The 24,007-nt window shown below is 40.1% G+C and overlaps 1 protein-coding gene across 1 annotated transcript; it reads right to left on the bottom strand.

The window, feature by feature from the left end:
* On the bottom strand, positions 1 to 22,449 carry LOC124139008 (multidrug resistance-associated protein 1-like). The gene is made up of 30 exons (XM_046505963.2): positions 22,270 to 22,449; positions 20,578 to 20,754; positions 19,124 to 19,243; positions 17,811 to 17,939; positions 17,165 to 17,284; positions 16,563 to 16,624; positions 16,025 to 16,159; positions 13,947 to 14,210; positions 13,344 to 13,521; positions 12,361 to 12,681; positions 12,022 to 12,159; positions 11,572 to 11,718; positions 11,348 to 11,432; positions 10,835 to 10,901; positions 10,563 to 10,689; positions 10,282 to 10,458; positions 9,769 to 9,936; positions 9,166 to 9,349; positions 8,913 to 8,997; positions 6,537 to 6,648; positions 5,947 to 6,184; positions 5,367 to 5,677; positions 4,385 to 4,584; positions 3,328 to 3,454; positions 2,034 to 2,135; positions 1,731 to 1,877; positions 1,404 to 1,562; positions 1,108 to 1,274; positions 779 to 973; positions 1 to 176 (listed from the first exon to the last, which is right to left on the bottom strand). The coding sequence occupies exons 1-30, from the start codon at positions 22,300 to 22,302 to the stop codon at positions 65 to 67; spliced, it is 4,587 nt and encodes a 1,528-aa protein (XP_046361919.2). The 5' UTR covers positions 22,303 to 22,449; the 3' UTR covers positions 1 to 64.
* Positions 22,450 to 24,007: the final 1,558 nt, after the last annotated feature.

Here is a 24,007-nt window from a genome sequence, read left to right as displayed (position 1 = left end):
CAATATCCTGCTGTTTATTTTGTAGTTGAATCAATATAAAAATGTACAACCCAAATGATATGTATTATGTCAACCCTGCAGCTTTGGCCATGTTGTAGAAGATGCTGTCAGGCTGTTGCAGCAGGGAGGAGGGTGTGTCAAACTCACATACACAGCCGTTGTCAAGGACCAGGATCCTGAAAGATGCATATTAAGTTCAATCACTGATGGTATAAACAAAGCAATTCAAATATTATTTAATTCATGCTTGCCGTAAAAGGCGATTATGCTTGTCGTAGGAGGCTACAAAGGGATCGGGTGGTCAGGCCCGCTGACTTGGTTGATACATGTCATCGTATCTCAATTGCTGTTAATTGATGCTCATGATGTCAGTCACTTGATTGTCTGGTCCAGACTCGATTATTCACAGACGGCCGTCATAAAGCTGGAATATTGTTGAGTGTGGCGTGAAACAACAAACAAACAAACAATTATTATTTACCTTTGTTTTTTTTGTATATGTTTCGCAGCTATTTGACTGCGGCCTGTAAAGAACCCAATCGGAACCAGAAAATCCAATGATTAATATTCGGAGCATCGATTTACACCAACGGGTAATATGACACGCAATCAAATTAGTCACCGAGCCCGACCACCAGATCCATTCAGTTAGCTCTTACGTATTATTTACCCTAATATGTCATTCTAACATGCGTTTACAAAAGGCCCAAGGCGTGGAATTATCTACTGCAAAAATAATAATGAGAATAATCATAATACGAAAAACAAGAAAAGTGACCTGTCGTAGTCCATTACGGTGTTCAGTCTGTGGGCGATGGTCAGCACCGTGCAGTCCTTGAACTCTGACCTAATGGTCTGTTGGATCAGGTCATCTGTTTCCATGTCAACGGCAGCTGTAGCCTCGTCCAGTACCAGGATCCTGGTCTTCTTCAGAAGAGCTCTGGCCAGACACAAGAGCTGCCGCTGGCCGACACTGAAATATGCCAAAAACATTTTAGCGTTTTGGTTGTGCAGATATATATTCAGCAATAACACACTAAAATATACAGTTATAATACTTCAGAAGGAACATTGTTAAGTAACAAGAAACAGCGTTAAGTTCGGTACCTCATATTTTCCCCTCCTTCGCTACACTCGTGTTCCAGTCCGTCAGGTAGCGTCTCCACAAACGTCTTGAGATGAGCCTGTGCTAGTGCCCGCCAGATCTGATTGTCGGAATACTGGTTGAAGGGGTCAACATTATCTCGCAGACTTCCAGCAAACAATACAGGATCCTGCAAGAGTGATTCAAAGCATTTCTTCATATTAATCATTCAAGAGTTCAAACCGGCTATTATTATAAACTCTATCATATGATATGTCCACACGTATGACGCCAATATTGATGACAAGGAAACGCTTACCTGAGGCAGGATGGTGAGTTTGCTCCTAAGATCATGCAGCCCGAGTGTACTGACGTCAACGCCATCTATGTTGATCTCCCCTCCTGCAGCTTCTATCAGCCGGAACAGGGACAGAGTCAGAGAGGACTTCCCCGCTCCCGTCCTGCCTACGATGCCCACCTGAAGAATAATTTATAAAAGTGCCTCAAAGATTTTGTTAACTTATGTGTACATAACGATCTCTCGGTCTGTAACACACATACGACGAACACCATTTGAGGAGCTGGTGTTGAAAGCGTAGACTATATAATAAATGTATATTTTGTGATCAAATTAACAATAATTTACCTTTTCCTTGGAATGCACAGTACACGTGATTCCCTTGAGTACAAGGTCAAGGCCGTCTCTATACCGAGTTGAGTAGTCGAGGAACTTCACTACCCCTGTCTGTGGCCAGTCCTTATTTGGACGTCTCTCGGGTACATTCCATGCCGGCTGGTGTTATTCATACAAAAGAATATTCAATGTTTAAGTCCATCTCGATGAGAAAAATCATTAAACTTTTGTTTTAAAAAACACGTCGGGTTATACCGATGACATAATGACATGCTGACATACTAATAATTTCTTTGAAGTGTATTTTACTTTTACCTCTGAATCTATTTCCGTGTACTCTTTGACTCTCTCCACGGCAACGATCTGTGTCTCTACTTCTGAAACCAGCTGCACCATCCAGTTCAGGTTAGCGGTAATCTGAAGTCGATGTACAACCCTGAATAAATCCATACAGACACACCGCAGGACCTACATGTATGTACATGAGTGGACCACCAAGAAAATGGGTACCATTATTCCAGTTATATCAGCGTTCGAAATACCCGATTTCAACTCGGGCTGCCAGATTTTCAAATCCCCATGCCCGACGGTCGGGTTATATTTCATATGTGAAAATATTCTAAATATTTCCCAATGATAAGCATTAATTCACATGTAAAGATGAATGATAAAATGTAACCAAAAAGAAACCCCTTTAGCTTTTAGACAACCTAAAGTTTAGGCCCTATTTAGGAATAAGGATATTTACATGATATATTCTAGGATATTAAATATAAATCTGACCTAAAAAGTGTTTGCTATTTCTTTTCTTGCATTACTTCATGTTCAATGAATTCGATTTAAAGTTTTAATTAAATCATCCTGAGAAACATATGATTATAGTGGGCAGGCAGGTTTTGGTCAGGGCTGGCAAGTATTTCAGCAAGCCAGTCCGAACCGTGATTCAACCCCACAATCATAGGTTTCTGGCGTGCCCAAGGGACGCACTGCACAGCGAATCGCGACGCCTAAGACGACTAGGCCTCCCGTGCCCCCAGGCCACCAAGACAATGGCCACCATCTTTATAATAAAAGACATCTCGATTGTACGAATCCGACTGAATCATGAGCACGTGTTCATGAATCACGGTCTGATAGTGATGATGCCAGTACTGTTTTGTTCTAGAACTGATCCCTGTACTTTGTGTTTTCAAACTTCGAGTACAAAGTCACAAACGCCAACAGTTTATCATATCATTGATCACTGGGGAATACAGGGTATACGCTAATTACATGTGCAGACAATACATACACAACTCAACACCTTACCGTGTACCAGTATTGTCATGTGAGTATGGGGACAATCCACAAATGCAGGGAATTGGTTCATATAGAATCTTCAGCCGCACAGCAATCCACGACCACATGCTATATGTATTGTTAAATGATTGTGGAAAAAGCGAAAACTTAAATTGAGGATACAATTGAACATCCATGACCTAAACGGCAGATTTTACCTCCAGTATTAAAAACCAATTCAGAAGAAGAAAATCATTTGGCTGAAACAGAACACTTTCTGTAATCAGAAGAAATCCCTGTCAGTCCGACTGATTATGAGTCATGTGCATACCTCAATAGCATAGGTGATCGACAAGCCTACAAGACCTCCTGACAGGGTGTCACGTGACATGACTGCAAACAGGGAGGCGGCCAGAACGATGATATTTCCGATAATCTCCAGACGTACACCTTGCCATCTGTCAAATACAGACTATGATATAATGAAAGTTAACTCTTTTCTTTAGAATGAGTTGGTCGAACACCACTTTGTACAGGAGTTCAGTTACACTAGCATATCTGGGCGTGTCAGGTTAATGTGGGCGGAAAGCCCGATGCGGTTCTTAGACTTTTACCACTTTTGTGAAACCCTTGCTTGCTTGTTTGTTGTTTAACGCCGCACTTCAGCTATATTCCAGCTATATGACGGCGATCTGTAAATAATCGAGTCTGAACAAGACATTCCAGTGATTGACATCATGAGCATTGAGCATTGGGATACGATGACATGCATCAACCAAGGCAGCGAGCCTGACCACCCGATCCCGTTACGACCAGCGTAGTCGCCTTTTCGGCAAGCATAGGTTGCTGAAGACCTATTCTACCCCGGATCTTCACGGGTCTGTGAAACCCTAAGCAAAGGGTTGGTGCTGGCAAACCATGGATCATAATCATGGTGCAACTGGGATTTAAACCCATAGGATCCTGGGATGATAGGAAAACATTGTTAAAGTCTTTTGTGGAAACTAGTCTTGGCTTACACAGATATATATCAAAACGAATGCAGATTGGAGACGACTTCCTGTACAAAGTGTCCGCAAAAAAGGTTTACCTTACTATTGATGCATTGTTAAATGGTCAGGGTATCTTAATTAAATATAAGCAGTAGTAACACAGTTTGTGTCCTCGTGATACGAATTCAATGTAAAACTATGTCTCAAAAATTTACACCTCGTCAATAATGTCAGGCCGGTTCCGTCCTGTTGTGTGAGGAACCCCTGCTCTAAACGTATTCATCTCTGCTGCTTTGGCAATGGTTTCAATGGCCTGCATATGAGAGTATGCCTTGAATGGTAGCTTGTCAAACTGGCTTCAGACAACGTGATTTCAATAAAACTGTTCCCACATACCTGAGAGCACCAAATGCGTAAAAGGAGAACCTCTGGTTTGTGTCTACCCGGTCTTCGGATTCCTTGATGAACCTTGACTGAGCTTGAAAGGATCTGATGACACTGGCCCCTGATAATGTCTCCCCAAAATGGCTGTATATCGGGGAGCGAGCTTTGGACTCTAATCGTTTCAGCTGCCGTGAGGTGGTTACGTAGAAGCGCTAAACAAACAAGATGTTTTAGTGGTATGCTACGAGTAAAGGTAAGATGACTCCTCAAACATGTTTTTTGTTATATGACGGTTTGTGGTGAGGTGAAATGGAGTTTAATGTCGCGTCCAAGATTATTGCACTTATATAGGGACGTGTGTGTACGTGCGTGCGTGCGTCTGTTTGTACTAGTCCGAGCGCCTGGCAGGGTAACAACAAAAAACATCTTTTAACGTCTTTTGGTATGACGCTGATCGATCCCCAACCTTCTGTTCTGTGGGCGGATGCAGCCAAGTCTCCAAACACGAATCTTTTTCTGTCAGCTCTTGCGAGCAGTATGAATTGTGTTACCACAAGAACATGGAGGAGATCATATGACGGTTTAAAAGGCAATGATTCGAAACATATTTTCATGTAATTTTACCCATTTCAAGATTGACACTTTTGGATTGAATTCTGATTGGTATCATTTGATAACAGCTAAAATAGGTAAGAAAATCATCTCATGATAAATACGAAAAGCCACGAATATGTTTTGTTGTTGCCCTTGATTTCTGTAAATATAATATGGATGTAAATATATGTGAATATATTCATGAAACACCAAAACTCATTCCTGATCGATATGGTATGCTATTCATTGAATGTCAAACAGAAAAATCATTTCAAATCGTTCAAAGAAAATTGACATGTTTGATGATCGACCCCAAACACAAAACAAAATTCCCATAAACGTTTAAACCTAGTTTCGTTCTGTTTTTGTAAAGACAACACAGAAGTATAGCTGTGCTTACCTGAATAAAGTAGTATAGAACGACCAATGGGACAACAACGACGAGAAATATAGGCGTGGTGAAGGAGATGACGATGATGCTGCTGAGGACTTGGAACAATGTGTTGGTGGCGTACTCCACCAAACTCGGCATTCTGGTGTCGATGGTATCCATGTCCTGGGAGAATCTGTTGACAATCCTGCCCGTAGGCGTGGTGTCAAAGAAGGACATTGGTGCTTTCAGAACATTCCTCAGCATGTTTAAGTGGAGAATACCAGAAGCTTTGACCGTCTTTAGGTTCCACAGAAAGGAAAAAGTCATGATGAAAACAGCTGTAATAAAAAAAACAAAATAGCAACTGATATTGAAAATATTTTGAATGGTCGATCCTCATAAAAATTACGTTTTACATTAGCATTAAAACGTAATTATATTTGAGATGATAGGCAAATATATGTTCCCAGGAACTACTTTAAATAATTAGTCAACATAATACAATATATTCAGATACATGTTTTAAACCTCATAAAATGTATCATAACAAAAACAGAACACAAATACAATATTTCCATCAGACATATAAATTGTTGTCAAGTCTTACTCTGAGCTACACCCAAGACACCATAGACTCCAAGATAGTAATTATTTTTCTCGATTCGTCCTGAGCTATTTGAAGGAAGAAGGGTCATGTTGTTGAGGGAGGTGTCATCAGTCCATTTGCTAAGCCATGTATTTGCGGTTATCGACGTTGCTTGAAATAACGCGTACATGATGAGAGAGAATAACACAATCCAAAGGCCTATAGCTCTGCCGTATGCCAGAAACACACTCAATGTCACCTGGAACAAGATGATGGTTACTTAATTCAACGTTAATGCACTCGTAGTCTACTGAATCTATGACGCCCCTGAATTATAATAAATATTTCTATATTTTCCTATTATAGAAACAATTGACAAGATTAAAACATTCATCAGAAGGATATGTAGTAAAGTGTTATGTATTAAGTGGTTGAAATATGTGTTAAATCACATTTTTGTGAGACCATCAGAGGATATATGTAACAGAAAAAACTGACAGGATAAAACATTTATAAGGACATACTGAAAAGTGAAATAAAGAAATATGTATATATACAGTATTTAAAAACATTATTGTTAGACCATCAGAGGTACATATACTTGTACAGACCTTGCCAGTCTCCACTTGTTCTTCCTCAATCAGTTTACTGCTCTCGCTCACAGGTTCTTTCTCCTTCGGTAGTTCGACTTGTTTCAGCTCTGTGCTCTTCATCAGGGACTTCCTGTGGCCCATGCATGTCCAAAAAACCAACACAACATACGTTTTGGTGGAAATACTGGTGAATACAGATGCCTGAGTTCGGATAGGTTTGAGATAATGCTGCACTTTAATGTCAGTATGATAAATATAGCATGATTCTTTGACAAACATCTTCAATTTTTCAGAAAAAAATTAAGACATTTGATTTTTGAGGGAGAAATACATTCCTTTATCCACGGAGCATTTGTCACAAAACGTGCTGATATATATATATAGTTACATTTCTATCTTGAAAGGTTTACTGAGAAATCAATAGTTGGCATCCCCAAGGGCAAATCTTTCAAAATGTTATATATACACATGCTCAAAAGTTAAGCGCCACCAACCATTTTTGTGAGCTGTTACTTTTGGCACTTAATGATGACTATTATAACGATATGTACGATTGTTATAAGCCGTATATGTAAACCTCATGTGATGCAAAAGTTGTCCCAAAGCAACTTATCTTGTGTTCCAAAAGAATATGAGCAGAAAGGAATTTTACCGAAGACCAGAAATTGAAGGATTAGAAAACATTGAAAAACTTTTTTTGTCATGTAACTGTCATGATATCAGCTGACCATATCAGGTGTCACATAGGCACCCTAGGGAGTGTAGAGTCTATTGCAAGACAGAAACGTCAGTAACGTGTGTATGATCAACGGACATTGACCACAGCTTCAACCCTACGCCTCATACTCATTACAAGTCGTTGAATGCTTCTCAGGGACAAATGGAGCCATTCTTCATGAAGTGCGGCTTCAAGTCCAGCGAGATTTTGAACTGGGGGATCACGATCGCGATGTCTGATTTTCCGGCCAAGAATGTCCCAGAGATGCTCAATCGGATTAAGATCCGGACTACAGGCCGGCCAAGGAAGAGTGGCAATAGCTTCTTGACGCAAATAAGCCAAAACTGCCCCAGATCTGTGTGGTCTAGCATTGTCGTCTTGTAAACAGGTCTTGTCTGAAGAGGATGGTTGTCAAAATGAGGGACTGCCACTGGACGAAGAACGGCATCTTGGTATTGTTGGCCATTCAGGTTTCCACGAATTGTCACCAGCGTAAGTTTGCAGCCGAAGGAAAAACAACCCCATATCATGACAGACCCCTCGCCACATGCTTAGGTCTTCTGGATGTTCCTTGATGCAAAACGAGTGTTACGTTGCCTCCAAACACGTATACGACCATCAAGAGTTCGTAGCAGCATTCGACACTCGTCAGACCAATGGATCCTTCTCCAGTTGGCCAAGTTCCATCGACTACGGGCACGACACCATATCAGACGATTCCGAATGTGCCTCTCAGTCAGTTGAGGACGTTTTACTGGACTTCTGGCGTTATAACCAGCCGCTCTGATGGGTAATCCACTGCAGTCTTAAATCTGTTGAGGTGGCAAATGGATTTCGTCTGACTATTCTGAAAAGACGTCTATCCTCTCTGTTAAAGGTCTTTCTTGGCCTACCAGACCTTTGCCTGTCATTGACATCATTGGTTTGACCATGTTTTACAATCAAACGAGTGATAACACTGTGATTACGCCCAAATTGTCTTGCAATGGCCCTTCATGACATGCCAGCATTTTTCATGCCTATCACTTGCCATCTTTCAGCGTTCGTTAACTTTTTCCTCACCATGGCTGATTTTCAACCTCTATTGGAAGGGGAATCTCACACAGGAGCAAAATGCGACCACGGGTCTGAAACTTGAATTTCACTATTTATAGGGTAGGGGAACTGCAGCAACACGTAAAGCACGCTTTCCTTGTGGTATCTGGACAAATTTGGGTTCATGAAACTATGGAATCCTAATTCAGTCATACATCATCATATTTCGTATTTCTGATTCCCACACGTGAAATCAAGAGACTATGAATATTGTGGCGCTTAACTTTTGTGCATGTGTATAGCAGACACGTGGAGGAGATTTACACATTTGACACATCAGTGACCAAAATGTCAGATGCAATTCCTTATTTCGAATTGAAACAAATGTTCATGTGTTTGTTCAGGGGAACATTTGCCTTTGCATGTGTTTGTGACGGGTGCCACTGATGGTCAGGATACGTTCACCATTTCGCGAACACCTGGTATCATCACTATGTGATAGTGATTCATAAACACATGATGATATTGTCGGAATCGTACAACAGGGTCTGTTGTGGCAGATATTTCTTCCAATTATGGAAATACACATATATACACAAATATCCACAGTGATAAGTTCTGATAGAGTGACACTAACTTACATTAGTGTGACACTCTCTTCGTCAGTCTCCTCGCCAGATTTCACCGATTCCAGTCGTTGTAGAACTTTCTTCTTTATTTCAGTAACTGTTTAAAACCCAACGTCAAAGTGAGGTAATTGGAATCTAATATGACCTTTCATTTCGCATTATTAGATGCAGTGTTACGTTACTCTGTAAAATCGTCGTAAATTCCAAATATCATACACCAATTTGTTATGAGAAACACATAATACTTGTAAAATGGCCAACCTACATTCGGGATCCTTGACATCGGAATCATTGCTCTCAAGATATTTCTGTAGGAACTGGGCAAAGGGTCCATTGTGGTGAAGAAGCTGGTCATATGTCCCTGTTTCTGATATCTGGCAACTGGTCATCACAAGGATAGAGTCCACCTCTGGGAGCCAGTGAATGCCGTGAGTGACCAAGATACGAGTCTGGGTGGTAGAGGTGAAAGCCAGTATTGCACAAAACATGTTGCAGATTATAGTGGGTGGACAAGTAAATGAGTATTGTTTTATGTTGTTTTCAGCAGCATTCTTAAAAATCCAAGGCAGATGTTCAGCCTGTATACAGTTTCACATACAAATGCCAATCAAGAATAATATAACATTAGTTTTACATGTCTGAAGCGAAAGTCACTATATATATTTGAAATAGTTTTTGGCTTCTAATCTTAGTATAATCAGTCTCCTGTGATGTTTTTAGCCAAATTGGACTTCTTAATATTGTTTGTCACATACATGGACAAATTTTTTCAGTCAATTTGTAAAATAACCTGGGCATGTTGTAGTTTGCCTAAGTGAATCCCATTTTACACATTGACCGTACCATATATAGTTCAGAATGTTCCTACCTTGCCTGCAAGCAACCCTTTTCTACTTAAGACCTTGTCAAATATGTGTTTCCCCACATGACTGTCGACAGCACTGAGTGGATCATCCAGCAGATATATGTCAGCATTGTTGTAGACTGCTCTGGCTAGAGACACCCTCTGCTTCTGTCCTCCGCTCATGTTGATGCCCTGATGAAAAGATAGGAAACAAAAACAATACAGAAGACAATGTTGTGCACAGCTCTGGCTGGAGATACTCTCTGCTTTGTTCTCCACTCAAATTGATACCCTATAGCAATGATACACTGTCAAATTCTGCTCGTTCCTCTCTTTATTTTTTCCTCACAAAAGTCGAGGTGATGGACTAACTGGGGTTCATTCCATTCTGAAGTCAACACTCCTCCCTAAATGAATGAGATGTGGTAGCAAGTGGCGATGAAATGATGGGGTTCTACAACGCACGATTACTGAGACTAGTGAAAAGTGACGGCCTATTCTACTCTAGAATACACTCAAGTGCAATGATATACTCACTCTCTCCCCAATCTCTGTCATATCACCAGCTGGTAACATCTCCAGATCTGGATTCAGAGCGCAGCACTCTACCACTTTGTCGTACCACTGTCTGTCCATGGGCTTCCCGAACAGAATATTGTTCTGCAGGGTGTCGTTCTGGATCCATGCAATCTGGGGCACGTAAGCCACGTGACTCTGCCAGGAAATAAGCATGAGTTAGCATGCATTCAATAAGAGTAGGGTATTTTACTTGATTTCTTTTTGTCCAGCACCATAACAGTATGAAAGAAAATAGAAACCTTAAGACTAACATGGCCGTTGACCTTGTTCATCTCGCCCAATACTGCAGATACAAGTGAAGATTTTCCCGATCCAACTTGACCTACGATTGCTACAAGCTGACCTTCGTCAACAGTCAAGTTGATACTGAAAGAATAATGTTCATTTTTCTTTAGATTATGACAGCTGAAAATATCGATATGTCTATTTTAGTTCCGACCAGGGATATGTGATCATATTTGAGAAAACTATGAGTGAAAAGTCGACTGTGATAGGTATATGGTTTAGTTACTTTGTGAGAGTTGGTCCTTGTTCAGAAGTCCACTGAAAACATCCGTCTGTAATCGTCAGTGCAGCATCTGTTTTATGAATATGATAACCGATGTTGACATATGGAGAAGGTGTTACATTATTTCTTCCTAAACATACACGATATATCCGCATGGTTCAAGTTGGGCAAGAACAAGAGAACACTGACGACGTTATGCATTTTCTGGTGATTTTAGCTGAACTCACAAGTACATGCACTCTCTTTGAGGGAGGGGAGTGCGAGGGGGGTTGGATTATGTTCGAGACATTTTCATTTGTTATGCCATTGATCCAATGCATATATTGATGGTGTTCAAGGATCCATTTTGTCAGCACATCCGGTTGCAAGACCACCTGAGGCCTAGTTATTTTACTCCCGTATAGTTTTATCCCATTTCATCCCAACCCACCACCAAATTTCACATGCTCGCCCTTGAAGCTTTCAAGGCATGCTTTCGTGTTACATAATTAGTGAAATATCATAACCATTACATACTCTGTGTGGAGTTCCACAGGATCTGTGTATCGTCCAAATCTTCTGTATTGAGGAACTTGTTTATTCTCCTAAGTGACACCATAGCCTGGAAGCATGAATTGATCATGAAACGATGATTGAATCAGCCACACTAGTGTCTCTTTTATTACTGTTTGTACAATATATAGAAACACTTTCAATAGCCCAATAGTACCATATTTCAAAAGGCCCAGAAGGTCAAATACCTGAACTAAATCTGAGAAGAAAGAAGGCAAACTGACGACCGCCAGTCTGACGATGCTTAAGAGTGACATCGCAGTAAAGACGACATCGGGTCGGAGATAGTGATCTTCAGATATGAAGATATATGTCGCGAACGTGGCTAGCGATACCTGTAAAAGATACACATTATTCAAAAGGATCCATATGAGCACTATAATGAATAAGAACATTATACAAATGTATAATAATGATCACACATGCCCTACAGCAAATGCGATTGGCAAAGAAATACTTTGTTGTAATGATAGTTAATTGAAACACTACAGAAGTTTGTTGTAACGATAGTTGATTGAAACACTACAGGAGACTGTTGTAATGATAGTTGATTGACATACGAGGTAGGTCCTTCTTTACATAGTATAACACAAGAAACACTACAGGATCTATGTTGCAATGATAGTTGATTGACATACGAGGTAGGGACTCAGGGTCCAGGAGAAGGTGGTGAAAACCTCCATGAGGGAGATCTTCCACAGAATGTGAAGTTCTTGCTTCCGGATTTCAAGGATCCTCTCTTGGAATGACGGTTCCCAGGCATATAGTTTTAGAATCTGGAACAACAGGGAAACATGCAAGTTCATTGCTTTTAGACTCTCAAAAACGGCAGAGCAGCATGTAAAATAATGACACATATACATATATTATTCACATACTGGAAACAAAGCAGAAAATAGTATCTTTGTATCATTGGAATAAAGTCGATTGTAGCAGTCACTCCTGCCTGATTTGTGACACACTACTACTTATCCTACCTTTATTCCACTGAGTACTTCATTCATGATCTTCATCCTCTTGTCCTTCTGTTCCATCATTTGAGCCTGATACTTTTTCCACTTTAATGTGGAAATAGTGGTGACGGGCAACAATAGAAATAACACCGCCATCCCAGCAATAACGGAGGTTCCCAGAGACTGGTACAGGAGATACAGGGCAATAACAATTCTAAGAGGATGCGCCCACGCTTCCCAGGCCCAGAAAATGAACGTGCGCAAATGTTCTACGTCCACAGACATCAGATTCACAATTTCCCCAGTTGTCGAATTTTTCTTGGCCTTGTTGCTCATCCTCAAAGACTGATGAAAATGGAAGATTTTACATGTTGGTAGGTCATGTTGGAGTGAGTCAGTCAGTTTGGTTTAACGCCCTTTGAAGATTATTACAGGTCTTAGTTGTTTAGTACTGAAACCCACATGGGTGTTGTGCTGACAAAACTATAAACAATCAGGTCTAACCAGGATTCGAACATCCTGTCAGAGGTTCCTGGCACGCCAAAGTGATGCAACTTGTGTCATCAGTGTCCCCTACATGTGAATTGATAGTTTACTATGATAAATGTAAGAAACGTATGTGTTGAAGACTTGGACCACTAAAATTATGAAAAGGGAGATACTGTCAGCACTATACCCGTGCTCGTGGATTTCACCGAAGTGGTAAACGTCTAAAACCTGCGTCACTTCGGGCTTTCCTCCCACATTAAGCTCACACACTGTGATATAACTTACATACTTTTAAAAGCGGTGTTAAACCCAACTCACTCACTCACCTTAAGGAAAACTTGAGTTAGTGGAAAGATTATGAATCTTTTTCTTTCTTTACATTGATAACCCGTACACTTTGATTTATAAGGTAGAATTACGATTCATGTCATCTTAAATAGTTCAGTTTTGTAGCAGTTCATAATAAAAATGGGCTACACGGGATAAAAGATGACACACGGAATGGTATTCAATTATACCTTTCTGTATATTGCAGATATGGTGACAGCAGCGATCCGCAGTGCTACCTTTCTCCCTTGGTGCCAGTTGGCTTGAGAAAATGCTGTCCCAGTTAAAGTTGCGACAGAGAGGATGGCACACAATACATAACCTTTCCACGTGGGTATTGTCCCATCTGTTGTGAAGTTAACGAGCAGGCTGTAATAAATATTTATCAATGTGAGTGTATTTCTCTATAGGGGCCGGGCATTTGGTATCCGAGGGATGGTCTGGCATTTTTTTAAAAAAAATATCTGTATTTGAAAATAGTTTACGGAAGAAATGGTTGACTGAAATTGCCGGATGTTCTAAATTAAAAGTGTTGGGTCTTTCTTACTGAGATGAAAATGTATATTATGAAACTGTCCAGGACAGTTATTGCGTATATGTAAAATATTTGTAGTAAACTGTAGGCACGAAATACCCTAAATTAATGAATGCAAAGCTGATTCAACGATGATGAATGGTTTGGCTTCAACGTCTCCAGGAACAGCGACACATCAGAAATTTGAGTTGAAGTTTTTCATTTACACAGCAAAACATATCAATGGTTATTGGACAGCAATTACAATAGCAGTACTTACCCGAGTATCAAAGGACTAGCAAACTTAACCATATCGCTCACAAATCTCCATAGCTGACTCTGAATAATGTCGAACCAGAACGTCTTCCACAACGTCACTATGAGAGACAATTTGGTAGTTGTGGGAGTCAAATCCGCTTCTGTCATCTTCATCGTTTTGTCTTTTATCAACAAGGGGGCCTTTTCATCATCAGCATCCAGACTCAGAGATTCATTAAGTGTTTTAGAATATAACACTTTCTTGTCTCTGTCTCTCCTGTTTGCTCTACAAACGAAACTTAAGGACATACACATGGATTCAGTTAGAGGTTGTGGAATTAATCATTATGTGTTTGTTTGTTTATTTGTTGTTTAACGCTGCACTCAGCAATATTCCAGCTATATGACGGAGGTCTGTAAATAATCGAGTCTGGACCAGAGAATCCACTAATTGACATCAAGGGCAGCAATAGGGATACGATGACCTGCATCAACCAAGTCAGCGAGCGTGACCACCCGATCCCGTTAATCCCCTCTTGCGACAAGCACAGTCATCTTTTACGGCAAGCATGAGTTGCTGAAGACCTATTCTACCCCGGATCTTCACGGGTCAAATCAGTAAGTGAAGTCGAATATAACATATATTCTAAAAAAGAAAGTTTTACTGTCAAAAGTAAATTTCATCTATGGAAAGGATTCCATGTTGCATTGCTATACGTAAGGAAAACGACATAAACATTTCCAGACCATAATCATCAGAAATCTCTGCTGAAAGAATGTAAGTAAAGTCCATTTTAGAGTGTCATAAAACGGTTTTAATGTCTTTCATTGAGTTAACATCGATGATCCTTGACATTTGGAGCACATGTCGATCTCACAAAGTATTCAGTTAACAAGTGAAGTTTGAAAATCGTCATGCCAAGACAGCGAGAAATAACGCAAATGGTAAAATTGAAGATGGTGAATCACAAACATCAGTGGCAGGGCCTTTTGATGTGACACCACAAGAGATCGTTCAAACAAAGGCTGACCCACATCACCATAGCAGCCCAGGAACACTAAGTGCATACATTCATTGCTTGACACCGTGCTAAACACCATGAATGACGCCGTGCTTGATACTGTGCTGTCTCAAAGAAATTATTCCTTGAGGGACAACGTCGGCATAAAACAATTCAGTATTAAATAGCTCGTCCCGTCGCAGTCTGTAAAGATTCATGAAAGGCAGAGCATACACGTACAGGATCTCAACCAAATTGAGCATATATGGGGTCAGCTTGACAGGCGTTTACATCAAGGTCAATCAGGGCCACATAATCCGCAGCAATTACGCCAAGCTCTTTATAATCCAGAAGGATGGTATGCAGCTCCGCAAGTGTCTTGGTTCCAGGTGCAGTGCAGGCATTCAGTCCAATGGTTGACACACCCGGTACTGGGCTTTACGATTGCCATGATTGAGATTGTGACGTAAGCGACGCATGCTAAGATATTTCCATTAACGCTTGATGAACTCTGTGTATTATCATAATTTTCCAAACTACACGAACCACGTATTGCTTTTTAAAGCCTTGGTGAACTCACAGAATCAGTCTTTTATAACACATTCTTTTGGGGGAATAATAAAAAAAAAACTCATAAGGGCATGAAGATAGGTGAAATTATTTTCAGTTCTTCTCACTGAGTATTGTAACAGTTGGCCTTTGTTTTCACTGTTTGCAAAAAGACCCATAGCAACCCGACGTCTTATGGACGCATTGTTGCAAAAAAAATAGGTTGACGTCCTCCATTGTTCATGACGTCATGCTTATGTGAGGTTCGACTTATGAACTGTTGTCTCCATTTTAGATCAGGAAACCAAAATGTTTCCACAATTTATCAGAACAAATACAATGTGCAATATAAATAACAACCTACTCGCAAGTGTGAATGACGGATTATTTCTCTTGATGACCTCGCAATAACTTATAAAATTAATTCACACGAAACAGATAATCCTCAATTCCTCGTTGTTGTAAGTTAGTCTCTAAATAGTTAATTGTAGGTTGTCACTGTCCACAGAGAGTAGACCTTCAGTGGAATAAAATAGAAGGAAATGATTACCTTCTCTTGGACTTGTTTATCTCTTTGACCCATCGTGGCAGAAACCGTGTTACGGTGTGGACGGACGATTCATCCGGATGAATGTCATAGACGTCTGTTTCTGTCAAAGGCTTCCGATATCCCCTCAGTAATAAGCTATTGGAAAATTTCACAAATGTAAATTTTCAGAGTCATATTTGGTGGAAAACAGCAATTTAAACCCAGATGAAACTATAGATTAACAGTTTAGTTACTTGAAAGAGGCCCTTATCAAAGGGTGTAAGGAAAACGCATCTGTTTTTCCTCGATATTTGACACATTTCTCAAAGTATTCTGACAAAAAAAGATTGTTATGTGTCGGTTTCTAAACTAGATAATCATTCCCCAATAAAATGGAGCCACAAGCGTTTTATTTTCCTTCCTCACTCTTCTCTTCCTTAACAAACCCAAGCATAACCAAAGTCATAATTTAACCCTCACATGATGCAAACAATAATCACAAAATATATTCTTGTCCAATGATATCAATTACTGCATATATCATGTTATGTAGTGTGACCTGTTCATCCACCAAAAGGTAATCCTTGAGACAAAGGAAGCAAATACTTCAGGACACAGTTTCTGAAAGAAAGCAAGAATTATAGATATTTATTCAGACAGTTTGAAAACAGTCGAAGGAATTTTTGGTTGGTTGGTTTATTGTTTATCGCCGCAATATTCAGTATTTCAATTATACTCCGGCTACCGGTACTTCCAGAGCAGATAAGCCAGTGATTGACATCATGAGCATCGATATACACAATTGGGATACGATGATATGCATCAACCAGGTCAGCGAGTCTGACCACCCGATCCCGTTTGTCGCCTCTTACATGAATTCTAAGCAGGATCTTCGCGAAGCTCCAATGTATCTGACATTGGAAGTAATATGTTCACTGTGTCATATCAGACTTTCACCATTAGACACATTGATGAGTTCGCTACAATGAGTAATTAAATAGATTATATGTCGTGCAATCGACTCGAGATTATGGTGGTTTGGGCTCTTTTATTGTGATGTGAACAGACTTAGATGACAAGAACGTGTGGAGAGGAAGCCAAGTTATAAACGCTCTGTTGAAACATGGATTTGTATATATTGACTTGTGTTACATGTCATACCTTGTCCTGCAAAGTCCAACCTGAAGACGTCTCTGCAAAACAGCTCAGGATCAGCTCTAACAATACTAGACCATAGTATATGTAGAAAGTTACAACTTTGAGGATGTTTCGTTCGTATTGCTGAAACAGAGGGATAAGCTTTAGGTATAAAACCCTGATCAAACCATATTTGATGTGTGTGACGCTCTTTGAAATCTTCTTTGAAAGAGCCTGCTCGATTGTAACTCAAACGTTGTGTAGACATCAAAGGCAAGCGATACTGGACATGAAGGGGAAGTTAACAATTAGTCCTCCTCTTGTCATACAGACATTTTGCAACACAGTGGATGGCAGTTGTAATCGTAATAATCCCGCTTGTCGTATATACATTCTGTGAACATAAAGAAATAAATGTCTTGATTGCCTGTAGCATTATGGTTAATTTTTAAGACACTGATTGGTGGTACATTTGCTTGAACCAGAAATATGTCACTTTTGGTACGGATGTTAATAGAGCTTTGGAATCCAGTATGGATGGTCATGTCAGGTTTCAGAGTCAAGTCGAAGGTTAATTCCTCAGTTAACATACTGGACTATGGAGATGCTGACATATAATTCACGTTAACTAATGTGTCTAATCAGCCATTGCATAAGTATGATTGTTTACCTTCTTGAAGATGATGGAGTAGAAGGGGACGATGCCAGCCACTGTGAGCAGCAGCCAGAAGGTGAACATCACCCCGGAAGTGATGAGGCCTTTCTTCCTCTCCAGGAGCAGCAGCAATACAGCAAACAGCTGAAATAAGACACCATAAAAATGTTCAAATACCTGGGACATTGTTTATATTCCGTTTATAAACTTGATTTATGGATATATCAACTTAATGTTTCACAAATGTTGATTGAAATGTTTTTTTCTTTGAAAGGTCCGTATACTATTGAAATACATCCAAGATGGTCGAAGGGGACACAGGAAAGTAAACCTTGATCTTATTCCCCTCCCTACCCAAACAGTACTTTTAAGAGGTAAATTGTCTTTTAATTTTGACCAACGACCATGTGTTTTTTTGGACAATCTCTACATCAAGCTACCAATGTGCAAATAATAATAATTATAATGCAAATGGAAGTTGCTTGCCAATTCTGGAGAATTTATTGTTTTGGCGAAAATATTTCTTGAAGGCAACACTTTCAGGATGTTCAAATGCTTGGGATAACGTTTATTGTAACAACTAACACATAACTGAAAGGATGCATTGTTATTTTACAAAAAATCCTATGTATGGTAACTATTTGGTTGCAGCGTTAAGGGTGCGATGGTTTTACGCCGAATTATTAATGAGACCAGTGGCACAGACGCCTGGTAGCCAACACAGTAATCAAGCCAGTGATAGGTATTTCATTTGGGACCGAGGGCGTTAGGCTGAATTTTCAAATGTCATTATTTCCGGGCATCGAATACTCAATTACACCAGCAAATCTGAAAATACAGAATGTTTATCGACATTTGAAAAAAACAAAAGCTGTGAGTATTTTAGTAACCCTCTCTCCCTAAATGAGACAGATTCTAGAATGACAAGACGTCAAGCTGAAATGTCATCTCGTCAGTGGATACAGTTGATGGCGCCATATGCTTCTGCGATAACTGACCCCGACTGTTTTGCCGAATGTAATTAGTTATATCATGTTGTGTCAGCTTGAAGTGGGAGCGCGAGGAAAGCCTCAAGTGATGCTCCTTTACCACTGTGGTGAAAATTATGTGCACCGATATGGTGCTAACAAACCAAGAAAAGTAATCCCTGTGAACCTTGATTCGCACATACGAACATCGGTGTATGGAACGCCTAAGGGAAACAACTATGCACGTAGACAATTAAGCCAACCGTGCCATCAAGACAAAAGGAAAATACAATATGATATTGATATAAAAATACTTCTACTTGTGTGAACAAAGATCTGGATTTATGTTTTTTGCCTTACAAAGGTAACTGCCTGGACTGCAGGAGCAATGAACAAGGCAGAGAAGATGGTGGTGTTGTAACTGTCTGCGGAGTCGATGAGTCGAATGACAGATAGTATGACAAGGCATGAGCACAGGATCTGTAAGTCAACATAAAAGAACGTTTCTTTAGAATGGCGTACAAAAGAATGTCACCTCACTGACGGCAGTCATACATTTTAGTTCTGCTTTGTAGGATGACGCAGCAACACAATGGCAAGGCGTTATCAGATTAATCTGAGATGCAGATGTGACAGGAGAGTGAAATAGCACACTGAAATATTATACCATTTTGTTGACATTCTCGTGTACACAGATCGGGTCTGTCACGTGACAAGCGTATCACATTATTACCATGCATGTTCCAATTCACCAATTCCTACCAAATGTACATGTGGGTTAGTCTCAGACGTTTTGGGGTGCCCCCTTCAATATCGACAAACACTTTTGTTTATACCTGCGAGGGTTTTAATAAAACGTCAACGCAAGGGAATACTGCTGAACTGATTCCATTTGGACAATTATAAAAGTGAGTTGAGTTTAACGTCGCTTTAACAGTATTCCAGTTATATCGCGGTGTGTCAGCTTAATGTGGGAGGAAAGCCCGAAGTGATGCAGGTATCAGACGTTTACCACTTCGATGAAACCAACGAGCACGGGTATGGTATGGTGCTGACAAACCTAGAAACATAATCGGGGTGAACCGGGATTCGAACCCACAACCATAGGTTTCTGGCGTGCCTTAGGGACGCAACTCTGCACAGCGAATCGCGGCGCCTCAGACGACTGCGAAACCTTAGACGCCTTAGACGACGACGGTGAAACCCACGAGCACGGGTATGGTGCTGACAAATCTAGAAACATAATCGGGGTGAACCGGGATTCGAACCCACAATCGTAGGTTTCTGGCGTGCCCAAGGGACGCAACTCTGCAGAGCGAATCGCGGCGCCTCAGACGACTGCGAAACCTTACACGCCTTAGACGACGACGGTGAAACCAACGAGCACGGGTATGGTGCTGACAACCCTAGAAACATAATCGGGTCGAACCGGGATTCGAACCCACAATCATAGGTTTCTGGCGTGCCCAAGGGACGCAACTCTGCAAAGCGAATCGCGGCGCCTTAGACGACTGGGTCACCCGTGCCCCCCACAATTACATGAACAAATCACGGAACATCACTGGTACCTAAATGGGCAGCATGATACAGGCTATAAACAGATTTTGTCTCGGATTGTGTCTGGAGATATGTAGTTATTATTTTAATTAAAACAAAGAGCATAAATATTCTCTTATGAATAATACGTTTCTAGAAAAACACGTTGCAACAATGCATTTATGTGTCTGACAAGTTGACAGTCTGAAGCATCATTGCTTGTTTTTATCAAGAATATTCTGGGACAATATATCTTTTTCGAGGGTAGTACACTTTACCAGTTTTGCTATATATTTATGCCTTGATGAAAGTGACGTCGGTGTTACGTTCAGGAGGTAGTAGAGATAGAACGGCGACGTCAGCCACAGCCATCCACATGGCACCCACACCAACACCGTGGACTGGAAGCAGTCTGTGAACTGTGGCCATGTGTTGTACCAGGTCAGGTTTGTGTCCTGGCGGAGACAGAAGAATCCTGATTACACATTACCCGGGAACCAAGAAGCTGAGGTATTCGTTGTATTAAAGTATTACTTCTACTAAGTATAGTCACAGTTGAACATACGTGTATGTAAGTAGTAGTAGTAGTAGTAGTAGTAGTAGTAGTAGTGGTAGTAGTAGCTGTAGTGGTGATGGTAGTGACGGGTTGTTTGTTGGTTTGTTTTGTTGGTTTGTTTGTTTGTTTTACGCCGCACTCAGCATTATTCCAGCTATAAGACGGATGTCTGTAAATGATCGCGTCTGGACCAGACAATCTAGTGATTGACATCATGAACATCGATCCACGCAATTCGGATACGATGACATGCTTCAACCAAGACAGCGAGCCTGACCACCCGATCCCGTTAGTCGCCTCAAACAAAAAAAACATTGTCACCTTTTACGGCAAGCATGGGTTTTTGAAGGCCTGTTCTTTACCGGATCAGTAGTAGTAGTAGCAGTACTAGTAGTAGTAGTAGTACAACATCACGGGTCAGTAGTAGTAGTAGTAGTAGTAGTAGTAGTAGTAGTAGTAGTAGATCATCACGGGTCAGTAGTTGTAGTAGTAGTAGTTGTAGTAGTAGTAGATCATCACGGGTCAATAGTAGTAGTAGTAGGAGTAGATCATCACGGGTCAGTAGTAGTAGTAGTAGTAGTAGTAGTAGTAGTAGTAGTAGTAGTAATGCAACCAATTATGTCTGATTAACGGGACTTGACTGTTTATCAGTTGTGTGATTGGTTATCTCCCTTTAATTTGTTCAGACACATGTTACTCTGTGAGCTAGATATTACGGGTGGTTATTATAACAATGTGCCCATAGAGTTGCATCAATAGTAGAACTTGATGAACTAAAACTTGATGAAAAATCATGCCGTGTATTTGAAACATAATCTATATTACTATATTGACGTAAACTGCAGGGTTAAAGGAAAATACACGTAAAAAATTGAATTTGACAAGAAAATTACCAAACGTTTCTGGGCTAAAGTAGTCGCCGAAAACACTGCAAACTTAAAGTCCGCAACGCAGCTGTGATACCCGCATCAAAAACAATACCATGAAATAACCATTTCTTGCATTGTTTGTATAATATTTAGTTACCATCAAACATTGGTGTATAGATCTGCAATTAGTTTATTAACATAGAATTCATTGTAATGATACCCGCTAATCCAGCATGCACCGTTCATATAAACGAAGCATGGGTAAATCGTATGTAGGAATGACTATAGTTCTGTAGCCATAATGATACTGTCCAGAAAGTGGGGTTACCGGATTAACGGGGTTTGGCTGTATAAAAAAACGTGTACATGACGTCACCAAAAGACTCTACGAAATAGCAGTAACTCGTCAACGTGAAATCAGATGTTGCTGTGAACATGTACATTCCTCACCCCCTATACATGATACACTTACGTATTATAAGATAGTGAAAGATGAACATAAACTGAAACAGATGCACACACAATAGCTAACATCGACTACTTACCCATACCGATGTCCCATTACACAGCGAGGCCATTGTGTGTGAGTGTTAAAATAGCAGCTCCCTGGCTGAAGCTATAAGTCCAATGAGTACATATGCTTATCTGCGTGTGACCTGACAAGGCCTCATTTCTCCCTGTTGTGAAAGCGGATCGTGGTTTTTGCATATCAAGCTCCCCACAGCGATGCCCTCTTTCGCGGAGTTTTCTTGATGCAAGGTAATGGCCATTCGCCACCAGTCGCATGTTTCCGTGATTATAAATATAAAAAATAGGGTAGTGGTAATATATATTAAACGGATTTAATTGATATAAATATATATTTGGGTGATTAGCTGGTTTCCAAGATAACCCTACACAAAAACTGTGTTATCAGATCGTGTCACACACCTTTATTACATTAACAAGTGATAATTGAAAAAAGAATACAGGTTGCTGGAAGAAAAATTGATTCCTCAATAAACATTCACAGCCATATGATGGTTTATATACCACAAATCATAATCGCAAAGATATATTAGACTCGAACGAATTATTTGGGAATCTGTAAAAGAAAAGAAAGCCATCGTAAAAGGATCAGCATTAAATACAGACAGGAATTGGAAATGAAAAGTTCATGTAATAATATTATGGGTTTTAAATTACCTAAATTGGTGGCGTATCTAACCTGTAAAAGACGAGAATGTTACTCCCACACAATTAAATCAGTTAAAGATATTTACATGTATGTTATATCTAGCACATAGTTTTTACTCAGCTACATGTCTTTACATTAGTTGATAAGATTGTAATTCTTCCTTTTTTTAAACACCTCAAATTTGAACGAGCTTCGAAATCTTGTTTGTTGTCTAACGCCACACTAAGCAATATTCCACCTATATGACGGCTGGCCGTACATAATCTAGACATCACCAGGGAAACCAGAAATTGATATTGTAAGCAACGATCCACGCGGTCGTGGAACGATGGCACCAGTCAACCGAGTTTAAGAGTCTTCGCATCCCATTCATTAAGACGCCTCTTAACCGCCTCATAACGATTCTTTGGAATCCCCTCGGTGTTTGAATATTAACATAGTCTCACTATGTTGCTGGTGTGTGTTTAGAAAAACTTCTACTCATCTTTTAGACATGGTGGATATGGCATTCCATCATAATTGCATTGTAACTAGTGAGAGAGTAAATATGGTTTTATGGTTTTAGCAATATACCTACAATATCACGGCGGGGTACACCAGAAATGGGCTTCATACACTGTACCCTTGTTGGGAATCGAACCCGTCTTCGGCGTGACGAGCGAACGCTTGAACCACGAGGCCGTCCTTTTATTGTAATTAATTCATATAAAATTGGTACACCATTTGTTAACGGTGTTCATGAAAGTACAGATTCAGCCATCAAATAGATGAGTTTTAAAAATGTCCTTTAAGCACTGAAAAGACAATGTCAAATCTGCCACGCTTAACTGAACATGTCTGAGAAATTCATTGGTTAAATGAGTTAAATCCGAAAACCACCTTGGTTTTGTCAGTTTTCTTCATCTAATTTTAATATCTTATTCAATAAGTATTTATTTGTAAATAAAATACGAACAGTTGATAATGAATGAGTTGAATGTCTGGCCAAATATATTTTTGTACAAAAGAATATGCTAGTATTTATCACAGGGAGGTTCAATACTTTTACAACAGGAATAAGCGAGAGCTGCTGTAATGCCTACAAATCGCGGGTATAATTAGAGTTA

The sequence above is a fragment of the Haliotis rufescens genome, unplaced genomic scaffold, assembly GCF_023055435.1.
Source record: "Haliotis rufescens isolate VD_foot unplaced genomic scaffold, xgHalRufe1.0.p SCAF_49, whole genome shotgun sequence".
In the NCBI taxonomy this organism is placed as follows: domain Eukaryota; kingdom Metazoa; phylum Mollusca; class Gastropoda; order Lepetellida; family Haliotidae; genus Haliotis; species Haliotis rufescens.
This window is presented reverse-complemented; position numbering and strand designations above follow the sequence as displayed.